General features: G+C 33.3%; 1 protein-coding gene across 5 annotated transcripts in view; it reads right to left on the reverse strand.

Annotated features, from left to right (window-relative positions):
* Positions 1-13444, reverse strand: part of WDR27 (WD repeat domain 27) — an 88654-nt gene that overhangs the window by 68295 nt on the left and 6915 nt on the right. For all 5 annotated transcript variants that reach the window (XM_085055402.1, XM_085055400.1, XM_085055401.1 and 2 more), the window contains 9 exons: positions 12085-12217; positions 8991-9094; positions 8501-8568; positions 7430-7563; positions 5982-6058; positions 4828-4906; positions 4236-4307; positions 2943-3046; positions 152-241 (listed from right to left, as the gene is read on the reverse strand). In XM_085055402.1, the coding sequence (XP_084911528.1) occupies positions 152-241; positions 2943-3046; positions 4236-4307; positions 4828-4906; positions 5982-6058; positions 7430-7563; positions 8501-8568; positions 8991-9094; positions 12085-12217 (861 nt within the window). The remainder of the gene's footprint in view (positions 1-151; positions 242-2942; positions 3047-4235; positions 4308-4827; positions 4907-5981; positions 6059-7429; positions 7564-8500; positions 8569-8990; positions 9095-12084; positions 12218-13444) is intronic.

Below are 13444 nucleotides of genomic sequence, written 5' to 3' on the forward strand. Positions count from 1 at the left end.
AAAATTAAGCAATCAGAAAAATAAATTTTACATCTTGAATCATCAGTACTCCCTCTCTTTTTTTCTCCGGGTGATGTAAGTGGAGTCTATGCCATTTTAGATCAAATTCAATCATATATTATATCTTTAATTATATAACTCATAAATTTACCTGAAAAAACATTATGCACATCAGTGAGATTGGAATTGAATATCAGCACAGTTTTGTCAGCCAGGCCACAAGCCAGCTGCTCTCCATCCCCTGTAAAGAAAAGAGTCTAATAAATTTGCATTTGAAAGAAGCAAAGAGCTAATATGCTGCTTCTTTTAATCATAAAAATCACGTATGTAACTACAACAAAAAAAAAAACCCAGATATTAATTTCATATGTTTAACATAGATTTTGTATGAACATCACAAATTAGTGTTGCAGAATTTGACAGGAATTTGTAGGCAATTCATTTCTTGTCCTGATATATTCTCTAACCAGTTTTCATCACAAAGCAGAAATTCACTTTTCACAAAACATCTGCTACAAAATTTAAGTGCAGAAATTTTTAGCAGTCAATTAAATCTATTTACTTACACTTTTTAAAATGTTTTCCAATTAAAGTTATATAACTTTTTTATATATTAGAATAAAAAATACATAATAGTCATTCTGAATCACTTCTTAAAGATGATGAATTTCCTTCCCAAGATAATCCTAAAAACTATCCAAGTGCAGTTAGATTGCTCATTTATATTGGTAATTAGCAAGGGCACACAATGACAGGATAGACTCCCTTAGTGTACACACAATGGCAGATTTGTGAAATTTAACTGTTCACTCAAAAGCTTTCACTGAAAAAAATTAAAACAATAAAGAGCAGATAAATGATCCAATGAGACAAAGTAAGGGAGGATGGAGCAAGAGAAAACAGCAACAAGAGAAAGTAAGAAAATGAAGCACAGAATTCAAATCAGTGTTACTAGAATAACTGTGAAGAGTATTTTTAAAGAGGTGTCACCTGAGTACCCCCTTCTTCAATCTCTGGAGTATCTTTTCAAGGGGAGAGGGAATAAAAGTACCAACATTGCACATTTCTATCCATTTTCCAAGTACCATCCACAGAGCAGGTTAAGAATACTATATCCCACAACACATTATGGCAATATAAATAGATAAGGGATGCATATTTCTAATCCCTGGGAGTCACTTAATAAAAGTTAATTTTAAGATGGGGTGGGCATATATGCTAAGAAGAGGCATTCAAGAATCTTTTTTTTGCCATAAATTATTAAATGCACTATTATACTAAACTGGTAAAGAACTACTCTTCATTTTTATCTGACAAGCAAACAGTTTACTTATCTCCAAATACTGGTAATTGCACATACTAAATAATGCTTTTCAATACTTCCAAGACAAAAATAAGTAGTCCTGAACAAAACATTCCAAAAAATGCATGATCCACAAACTCAAAGGCATGCAGTCTTTGAGGGAAAGGGCAGTGCTCTTCTGCATATTTCCCCCTACTTTTCTTAAAGTTTTGACAATATGGATTTTCAGCATGAGGGTTGATTGGCAAGTATGTCAAGTATATAAATTAACATATTTAACACACAGATTTAACAATATATGAACATTCTTGTTCATTAAGAATGAGAGGCAATTATTTTTCATAGAATTTTGGAGGCTTTTTAATTGGAATTTCATCTAAATTCTAAATAAAACTTTTTTCTAATCAACATAACATAACACCTCCAATGGTACAAAAGAATATTTAATAGCTGAGATTCACATTAACTCATTAATGCAGCTGTAATTTACAACCTCTTAAGATTTACTTGAGTTTTCCATTTAATTTCATTTCTACTGTTTTCAGAGATGCTAATGAATATTAATTACTGTGATTCATAGTTTACAAAAACTACTTAAATGATTGTTCCAAGTTGCATTTCCAACTTGCAAATTTGCAACTCAAAATATATTGCAAAACTAGGAACCATCTGGTCAACACAGACTACAACAAGAAGAGAACATCTCCTTACAATCTTAAAATAACGAATTGTTTTTACCAAAAAAAAAAAAATCTCTGCAATTTTTGCTAAACTGTCGTTATTTAAGCCTGTGTGTGCATGCAAGGGTGTGCTAGAGAAAAAGAGAAAAAGAGAGAAAGATGCCTCTTCCTCAAAATAAAAGAGGATTTATATTTAAAATGTACTATCAAAACTCTCTAGGGAACACAGAGATGGCTGGAATATATTTTTGTGAAGTTACTAATTGCATCTAATTGTTTTTATTTCCTGAGGATGAAAGTTATTCTTGTCCTCAAAATATGTACAAAGATTTAATTTTTTTAATATTTTGAAAATATTGTCGTTTGCAGGGTGTGCATTGACATAATTATATACCTCATAGAATGCTTGACTGCTAACCCAGGAAATGCTTTCTGCTTAATCATATTTACATTGGAACTGACTGAATCAATTGCAAGAGTCATTCATCCAAAGCAGTTATGAAAAATGCCTCTCTTTGGATCACACAGAAGAATTCCTTTTTTAATATTTCAATTTATAAAAATTGAATAATATTTATATTATAAATAGGAGTTTTCTAAATATTTTAAAACAGAACTTCATATTTTAATACATCCTAATGACACTAAGTAAATATGTCAGAAAACAAACTCCTTAGTGAAAGAACTCTTGATTTTCAAGTAGTACTGGGAAAGTCACAGAATAAATTCAAAAGGAAACAAGACACAAAACCAGAAATAGAATCCTTTTGCATGTGTAGTAACAGCTTGCATGGTTTTGCAAGATGAAAAATTATGATCAAACAGTATGAAGTATTGCCTAAAAGTTTTCTGGGATTTATCCACAGTAAATCCACAGTCTTTACAAACTGTGCCACACAAGTTTTGGTTTTCTTTCTGCGCACTGACACAACAGCACTTTTTATAAAGCCTGTACTTACCAGAATACTGAACACAAAAAATGGGGGTTGGTTTACAAGTAACAGGTATCTCTTTCTCATATTTGACTGGAGGATAACTTTCCAATGGATATTCTTTATTTTGACTTTAAAGAAGGAAAAAAAGAAAGAAAACAGTACATTTTCATTTCAGTTATGAAATAAATGTGCTTTGGAAACATCTAAATAAATAAATAATGTTTACATAAATATTTCCTAAAAAATTATGTCAACTCCAACATAGGGGCAAAATTAATTTAAAATTGTCATTTAAATTACTCCTATCAGCAAGAGTTGTGAATTTATGAGATCAGTAATTAAAACAGACTTGCAAAAAAATCAAGTTTCTTAATTTACATAGCTAACAAAAGTATTTAAAAAATGTAAACTACTTTTTAGCGACCTTGTGAGAAAATGCAACATTAACTTTAAAAAAGCAATTTAACTATAAAAAACCACTCAAACACTCAAAACTTCAAATACTAATTAACTTAACCTTATTAATAAAACAGTACTAAACCCAAGGTTAAATTATCTGAAGTGCTCATGTAAAGTCTTCCTATGTATGCAAGGTTAACAAAAACTTAGTCTTGAGCTATTAAGTGGGTTTCTTAATTCTTTAAAAGCTCTTTTTAAGTGAGAAAAATTATGTCATCAATCACTCTTTACTTTCACGTTTGTATTACATAAAGCAAAGACTCTACATAACAGTACAGAGAAACACTGAGTGCAATGTCCCCATTTAACATTCTACACAAATTAACTTGAAAACGCCAGCTCTAGAAAAACATTTGTTCTTTGTGCCCACAGTGATAGAGATTCCACTGGTCAATTTGTACTCTTACACACACTCTGTTTAAATCCATTGAAGTAATCCTGCATTAACTTAAGGTAACAAGATTATAGGGGTGAGTGAGGGACATGATGTGAAATCACTGTCTCCCTGCACCATATCCAGTTATTTTTCTGATTAGAACTGCAGACTATGAACATGTTGGAACTTAGCTTCCAACCATATTTAGGATTGCTCTTCCTACCAACAGAAATCTAAGAAAATAGATATGCATATTTTCTTTTATATGAAACACTCAAATTTAATTCACAGTCTGATAAACCAAATTGCTTGCTGCAGTGATAAATTTCATACCAAACTTACCAGGCCTTTTAGTTCCAGTGATAGAACCCTTACTAAAAAGTTCCAATAAGAGAAGCAGAGACTAACCATATTTTCAAACGAACTATAATTACCCTTGTTTTAATTTGTTCCTCCTCTAACAGAGTTGTTAAATTACCTACCATTTACAACTGGTCTTCCATTTTGATACCTCTTTTTTTTTCAGGTTAATATTTGGAGAAAACATGGTCATTCTATGAGAAAGAAAACAGACACTCTTGTATGAAACATGAAACATTACAAGGGAGAAAGTTTTTTTCAAACAAAAGCAATCCTGCTTTCTTCTTACTATTTATGTTTATGAGTAACATCAGTAAATAAGAGAATGTAAACTTCGATGACAACATAAATTTGTAATATGCAAATGCCTGAGTTTGAGCCTTGATTTCTGTGAATTATTTGTTGAATTGCACATTCTGAAGATCAAAATCCATACAAATAAAGACCTCAGACAATTCTTTCTGCAAGCTGAAAGGAGTCTAATAAGATGAAAGAATCAGGATGGCTAATACAGATTTCAGTAGGAAGTTGAACATTGACCAGGAGCGGTGAAAATTTTGTTTTACAATGTGTTTTTCAAATTCTTTTCTTTGGTAACATCATAAATGTTTTTCACAAGTGACTAATTTCACAGTCATGAGACTACATAGTTATATTATGTGAAAAAATATCACACACCAATAAAACAGGGAAAACAGTAATATTTCTACTCACCGTGGTGCTGCTGTATATCCTGATGACTTAATTTTATTGTGGAAAACCAGTGGTTTGTCTTTCACTGTGCTCTTCACTCCTATAGTAAAATAATTTAATTTATATTAAAATTGGTTTTTAACATTATATTTTTACAGTTAAGGCAGATAGGCTAGCGCAATAGAAATACTTGATGTTTGCTTACATCACAAAACGCATCTATCAGCAGAAACAAACCAAACAAATAAACATTGTAAAGGCAGAAATCTTGTTAATATTCCTAGGGGGAAAAACTCAGATGCATTGGCACACATTTACCTATGCTGAAGTCCCTTCAAAGGCCACTAACTATCCTTTCTCTTTCTGCAGCAATAGGGCACAAAAAGGTCCTTTCCTGAGAAGCTCCCAGTACCACACACCTTAAGAGACCAAAGGATTTCATTGCAGCACTTTTCTGATCATGAGATGTCAACAAAGGTAGCAAAGTTTTCAGTGCTGGGTGCCCAAGGCAGCCTGGAATTCTAGCTAAAACACTGTAGATGCATTCTGAAAATACCATAAACCCCTTGAGGTATAATCTTTGCCATTCTAACAGGCACAATAAGTGCAAACGGTGATGATGAAAACATTATTTTTTAATGTTTTTTTTTTACTTTATTGGTGCTAACCAGAAAAAGCTACAAGCACTTCAACTGGAAGTCAGATCTTTTCTTTTTTTAAGGAGCAGAACATTGAGGCAAAAATTAACTTCCTAAACTTTCAGTATTGACAAAAGACTATTCAGAACAATAAAATATGCCGAACAGATAACCAAAGTTAAGAAAGAAAGGCCAATTTATACAGAAAAATTTACTGCATGCTATGGAAAAAAATTACTTAAGAAAATATAAATATTTTGCACTCTAACAATTTTAAAATCCGCAGAAGTTCTCAGACAATTGTTTTTGAAAGAAGAAAAATACTTATAACCATAATTTTCAACTACAATTACATGTATGATATGAAATAGTAATAGAAGTGTAAAATTCTTCCTACTGAAGTAAAAATATAATAATATATATATTTAAAACAGAGATTAACATGTTGATTGTGTTAGGCACGAGCCAGCTGGAAGCCAGTTACTGTTATTAAAAATATAACTTTATTAATTAATTTCAAGATTGGTACATACTTACCAAGTGTTTTGCTAAAAGGTTGTTTCATGTTTTTCTTTAAACCTTTACACAATGGAGAATTTGCCAATAAAGTACACCTAAGTTATAAAATCAAGAACAAAAAATTGATCAGTGTAATGGACAAAAGTATCAGATTATAAAAAGGTGCCAAAACTCCATTTTAGATATTTGTCTGCATGTGTGCATGTGTGGGTGTAATAGCAATGAGATTTTAATGACAACAAGTTAGGCACAGTGGATTAGTTATCAGCTCAGATCTCAGCAGCACAAACAAGCCTTGGCCCCAGCTCGATTCACAGACCATTGCATTTACATGTTAGAGCCCATTTTGTGAATATTAACTTGTGATTTTATTTCAAGCATTGAAATCTGCACTTCAGTGTATATTGCACAGTTTTTGTTGCCTTCAAGATGTCAGCATTTTCTCATTTCTCATTTTCTCTTTTATAGGGACATAAAGGATAAGAAAAAAGATAACCAGCAGGGATTCACCAAGGGGAAGTCATGCTTGATCAACCCTTTAGTGGTAAAGAGTGGCTTGGCAGATGAGGGGAGAGCAGTGGATATTGTCTACTTTGACTTCAGTAAGACTTTCCACACTGTCTCACATAAGAACTTCACAGAGAAGCTGATGAACTATGGTCTGGATGAGCACACAGTGAGGTGGATGGAAAACCAGATGAACAACTGGCCCAGACAGTGATCAGTGGTTCAAAATCTAGTTGGAAAACCTGAACTAGTGGAGTAACAGGTATAATTCCATTCAACACCTACATTAATAATCTGGATGAAGGAGCAGAGTGTACCCTCATCATGTTTGCTAATGACTCAAAGCTGAGAGGAGTTCTTGAAGAGCAGAAGGTTGTGCTGTCATCCAGGGTGACCTTTGCTGTCTGAAGAAATGGACTGACAGCAACCTTGTGAAGTTCAACATGGTGAAAGGCAAAGTCCTGCATCAGAGGAGATCAACCCTATGCATCAGAAAAGGCTGTAAGGCAGACTCCAGAGCCAGACTGTGTGCTCAGTGCCCAGCACCAGGACAAGAGGCAATGTGCAAAACCTGAAATATGGGAAGTTCTCTCTTAACACCAGGAAACACTTTTATTGTGGAGGTGACTGAGCACAGGCACAGGCTGCCCAGAGAGGGTTGATATCTTCCTCCATGGAGATAGTCAAAAGTTGTTTGGACGCTGTGCTGGGCGAAAGACTCCAAGGGGCTCTACTTGAGCAGGGTGATTGGACAAGATGACCTGAAGAGGTGCCTTCCAAACTGAAACATTCTGTGATTTTGTGATTTTCCCTGTCTATACAACTAAAGCATGACAGGAAAACAAGTAAAATCAAACCATCTCAACAAATAGCACTGAAGAAACTATATGACACATTTTAGTGCCAGATAAACAAATCCATAATCCAACACAGAGAAAAAAAAATTAAGTATTCTGTACCTGGCAATAACCGATAGATTTTTCTCAATTCCATGTGGGAGAAAATCACTGTGCTGAGTTCTCACCAATGCAGCAAGGTTAACTTCCAACACAGCAATCATATCTTCAAACATTGAGGTGATCAAGCAGAAAATCTGCAGCAATTATACCATAAGTAAACACTCCATTATAATACAAGTTCAAACAATAACACATTTATAATGACAAATAAAATTAATTTCTGACATTTATAAAAATTAGTCAAAAATATCCATGGTTTTAGTCCTGAAGAACATAAAGTCGTAAAGAGTGGTTAAAGCTATCCTTCAAAAATGCACTTATGTTGCTTAAATGTGTTTTAACAAATTACACACATAACAGTGACAGAAATTCCAACACCTCCTACACCAAAGATATTGCTGAAGTAAAGAGTTATGAGAAAAAAAGTACACAAAGAAGAAAGATTGGCTTCAGCAATATGATGAGAATGTGCTAAGAGCTGAATTTATACCAAACCTCTAAAGCAAAATACTTCTATGTTAAATATGTAGAAAGGCCTAGATTGATCTTACTTCCATAGGAAAACTGCAACATCAATTATGGAGTATACAGACAAGAATGCCTTGCATTTCCTTTCAACTACTTTTAGTGACTATCAACAGAAATTTTCTCACAACTCAATTAGTTTTGACAGACCCTTTGGAAGGATTCAGAAGTAGTTGATCCTAACATTTGTTTGATAAACAAGATATAACAATGCTTATATCTTTTTTTACTCTAAAAGATTTCCTCTGCTTCTCCAATGGTCATTCTTGACATTCAAGGTACACACTGAATACTGTAACAATACACCTTCTCCTTATTAATCGCTTTAGACTGTATACAAGCTGTGAGACCTTTAAAACTACCTCGCTACTTAAACTAGTTGATTCCATAATGAAGAATCAACTCTCTTCAAAAAATTAACTGTGTCATTCACATTAAATAAAACAAATCTGTACATTAATCTGTTAGCAAAATGCTTAACTAATACTTATTGAAAATAACTGGAACTGTTCACATTTATTAAAGCAATGTTTACTATATACTCACTTTTCCATTAACTCCCTTCCTTGTTAATGCACATGTTCTGGCAATCTGAATGCTGAGCTCACTGTAATCTTTACCAAGAAGAACATAGGAAGAAGGAAATTTCAGAAGAAGAAGAACTTTCATGTCTAAGACACACACACACAAAAATTACTTATATTAAATTGACATGACTCTAACTCACTGTCTCCAGAGCATATACTTCTACTTTACCCTTACATTATAACAGAAGAGTAGAAAAACATTCCTTGTATTTAACACTCATAAACTGCAAAATCAAATAAAAATTCATTGCTATCCACTATACAAATCTAGTGCCAACATGTCTTCTGAGAAAAGTCATCAGAGCCAGGAAAACATACATAAACTATTAGTAAAAAAACTTTCTTTAAAAAACACTTAATTTCAACACTATTTTACAACCTAATTCTTACACTATTTCTGTCAGATAACAAAAGCAATCACATTATAGTGTAACCAGATATAAACATACCTCTGTAAGATAAAAAAGCTTCTAATTCAAAGTTTGCCAAATTAATTATTAACAAGCCAGTAGAGGTTCCTATCCAAACATAGCTAGTATTCAGGGAAGAATATCTATTAAAACAAGGAGAAAAATATTTCTAAGTAGGTCAAAGAAGTTTTTCTTATTACCATACAACAAACAGCAACTGGGATTTTTTAAGACTGGTTACCCAGTACAACAATAATAAAATGCACACAGAAAATACATTAAATTTAAAGTATCTTTTTTCAAATCTGTAGCTCAATGTTTCAAGCAAAACTGGTGAAGTTTTGAAAACAAAAAGCAGAACACAATCCTTGATTTCATGTAAGTGCTTTATGGCACATCTAAAACAGATTAGGAAATACTTTTCTTCAAAAATTACTGTGGTCTGTAAGAGTTGGGAGATGCTTTAAAACACCATATACACAAAGACAAAATTCAAACCAAGAGCAAATCCACTCATAGTTTACATTTACCCTCTAATATGAACACCCAAAAACCAGCAAAACTCAATGTATGTTTTTACATAATTAAAGTAAAAGAGAAAAGGCAGCAAGAACTAAGGGGAAAAATACCCAGGCAAGCCCAGAATGTCTGTCTCAGCCTGTGTTTAGTGGCAGCACTATAGCAGTCAGGTAATGAAATCCAGCTTCTGTAAGCATCACAGAGTAAACCAACTGGTTACAATTTCAGCCAACACTCTCACAGAAGAAATATATTATCAAGCATAAGTCAATTGTAACAAAATAACAGTTGTCATTCTCAATAAAATAAAAATGTTTTCATGCTAAAATACATAAAAATTGACATCACCATTTTAATACACTTTCCAAATAGGTGTCAGTGGACTTTCCAGTTTTATTTGTAAAGTCCGACCACAAGAGTTGAAGTCAGGATACGGAAAAATATGAAGATGAAACTTGGTATAAAAAGACTTACCACAGTGGCTTAGTACTTCTTTAATGAAAAAAAAAAAAAAAGGAAACAAAATCCCCAAACCCCAAATATATACAGTCCAATACTTTAAGAAGCAGATTGGAATAGACAGTTTCAATTCTGGTTTGTGATACTTTTATATGATATGAATAATTTTATTTGTGTTTTGCACTAGTTTCATTACAGCAGTAACCAACTGATTTAATTTGCAAATTCTCTGAATTATTTACAAAGAAGGGTCACTATCAAGTTATTACGAACACTATGAAGTGATATATCCAGGAAATTTGCTTCTACTTCCACTTTACAAGAATAGAATCCATTGTGATGAGATTGCTCAATGTCAAAAAGCTTAGGGAAGTGTGAGATGACTACTTTTGGACATCAGTGTTCTAGAAATATTTCATTGTTGCTTTTTATTGCAGGCAGGAAAAACAGTATTTCAGAGATTGCTCAATTGTTCAGAAAAATCTGAACCACCTGCTAAAACCAACATATTGTATTTAAAAATTAAATAGAAAAAATATTTATAAGTATAAAACTCTCTAACCAAAAGATAATTGAACTGGATTAATAGTAAGAATTTAACAGTCATGGATGTTTATAAGCAGAACAAAACCTTCAACTGTGATGTGATAGCTAAAAGAACAAATAGACCTTAGATGTACAATATGAAGCAGTAACAGGTGGGTATTGGAAAGTGATGCTATCTCAATTCAGAAACTTATTTAAAATCATCTATTACTGTGGATCCATTTCAGGCAACCATGTTCCAAAAGGGGATTGAAAAATAAATGAGACTGAGCTTCAGGAAATTTTGAAATCAAATGTTAAGAACATTACACAAAACATGCCTTATATAAAGTACAAACTTATTTTATCCAGAAGTGCAGAGGTAACTTGTTCATGAGCTGCAATTTGCTGTCCAAGGAGGAAATTTGATAGTGGCTGGCACTGGACTACCAGAATAAAACACATACCAAAAGCAAACAACTGTATACGAAAAGAGGGTATTTCAGACTAGAAGTAAAATTGAATGAGTCAGTTCCTGGAACAACTTCACTAGGGACATGGTGAATTATTCTTTATTCCCAGAAAACTTGTCATCTTTGAAGTTGCGCTGCAGTTCAAATCTTCAAATTTTTGAAGACAAAAGTTTTGATAATTTGAGAGCAGTATTATACAAACAATAAGACTGACTGTAATAATTCATCATCTAGCCTTAAACTGCTGTCACTGTATTAAAGTATGTCTGAGATATGCATCTTAAAAATCACCACTTCCTTCCTCTCAATGGTAGTACTTCTGGAAATGCAGGCACCGTGAAAATAACTGTTAATAATTACTTAAATTTCACATAAAGACAACCAAAATTGTCCAGGACTGCTGGTTATTTTTCTTCTTTGTTTATCAAAAGCTGTTTACACATCTAACTAGAGATTAAGCAGTTACATCTGTATAACATACCATAGGGCAAAGATTAGGACGAGAGTTTCCTAAAACATGATGTGGCTGAGAAATACACAAACAGGTTGCTCTATAAGACAGTTCTTATGGCAGTGTTCTGAACAGATCTCCAGGTGCCTGATAATATAGTTAACCTTCTCTTCAGGAAAAAAACACAATGTAAGGATTCATTCTACCTGGCCAACTAATTCCATGGGAAGGAGTAAAAGCACCATGTTTTGAAATGTCTCTCCCTCTGTAGAAGTTTGACTGGAGCAGGTTATGTAGCTCAAAAATTACTTAAATTTTGAAGGCAAACTGACACAGGTACAAAATGGCTGCATCAGATCTATTTCTTTAGGAAAGCAAACTCAAAATAAATTTGGGTTCTTAATTACTTTTTAACTCAACTTCCCTGATCAACTGGTATCAACAGATGCTAACATGGATATTCTCAATAATATTTTTACAAAATTATTTTTTAGAATAAAAACCAATTACAACTTTTTATCAGTTTGTTTACATTATCTTCCTAAGAGTAGGCCACTGAAACTAGCATGTCATTACAAACATTATTTGATTTTCCTATTGTGCTTTTCAAAAGATGCTAAGTTGCAGTGAAAATAATCCAAGAACTAATAGGAACTCCTAGGAATAAATTCAAGCCAAATACTAGGTGGTATTTTAAAGGACTTACATGTTTTCTTCATTATGGAGACATACTAAAAAATCACAGTGTTCAATTAAGAGGATAGGCAAAGATGTTTCCACTGATCCTTTTGGTCTCACGTTGTCTGTTTCGCAAAGCTTGGAATTATTTTGCCCTTCACCTAAGAAAAGCAATCAACAATACCAGCTATCAAAAAACAATGAAATAAGGGAAACAGATAGGATTTAAGAATTGGAAGTAGTACAGTAGCATGAACTAAGACCACACTCTAGAAACTTTATTTCAAAAGATGGATAAGAGAGCCAGCCCCCTTGAAATAGCTTTCCTCATTATTTTGTGGGGTGTTTTCAAACACATAGAAACAAAATCCAAAGCGTCTACTTATGGACTAAAAAGGAGTTTGCAGAGTTTAGATGTTTTCATCTCAAGAAGTGACACTGAAAACTATATTCCAGTAATCCTTAAATATGTTTGTTATCCTTCCACTTAGCCTGAAAATTCCCTTAAAGTTACAACATAATCCAAAAGTAAGATGAAAATCCACCTCAGTTTCCTGTTCCCAAGGAGTCTCCAATCCATTCTGCATATGCAATTCACACTTAAGAACTACTAACATCAAATTTAGCATTAGACACAGACATTACATCACTCTCTTTCAAGCATGAAAGTGAGATCCATAATTTTTACATAATAAGAAGAAATGTAGCAGTCTTTCTCCTTAGGTTAGGACTTTAGGATTATGTAAGCTGGACCACTAGGCAGGTAAGAGTACAACAGTCATTCATCCAGAAAAAGAGCAAGCAAAGGAAACTAGATTTCCATTTGTCTAAGAAAGCCACAGCAGTGCTGAGGTGACAGGCGCCTGCACTGGCACCACACCAGGGAGAGTGTTACCTCCCATTGTACCAAGGCTGTCACCTGCAAATGGCCATCCTGAGGCAGAACAAGAGAACTATCAAACCAGTCTGATATCAGGGAATAACCCTGCTAGGGTTAGCAGGACAGTCTTTAAAGACGTATATGTACGCTGTGTTATACCACTAGAAATATCACTGGCAGAGAAATATCATATCATGAAGGCACTGGTATGGATAAAAAAAAAGAAAAAAAATAAGAAAAAGCAGAACAATAAAGACATTCCTAGAAACTTCAAAGGTAACTGAGAAATGGTATTCAGTTTAGACAAGGAATTAACTTTTAGGCACTGGGTCTATTCTTACTGAAGCCTTGGATGATGAACTAAATTTTAAAAAAGATACTTAATTGTGCACATCATGCAGTGTTTTATAAACAAATGCACTGGCCAAGATTTTGTTACATACATACATGCATGATTCCTTCCAGATATGCCAATGCCCAACTACATATCAGCTTCAGTAAGAATTCC

This window comes from Lichenostomus cassidix, chromosome 3 (genome assembly GCF_008360975.1).
Source record: "Lichenostomus cassidix isolate B80296 chromosome 3, HeHo_3.0, whole genome shotgun sequence".
Lineage (NCBI taxonomy): Eukaryota > Metazoa > Chordata > Aves > Passeriformes > Meliphagidae > Lichenostomus > Lichenostomus cassidix.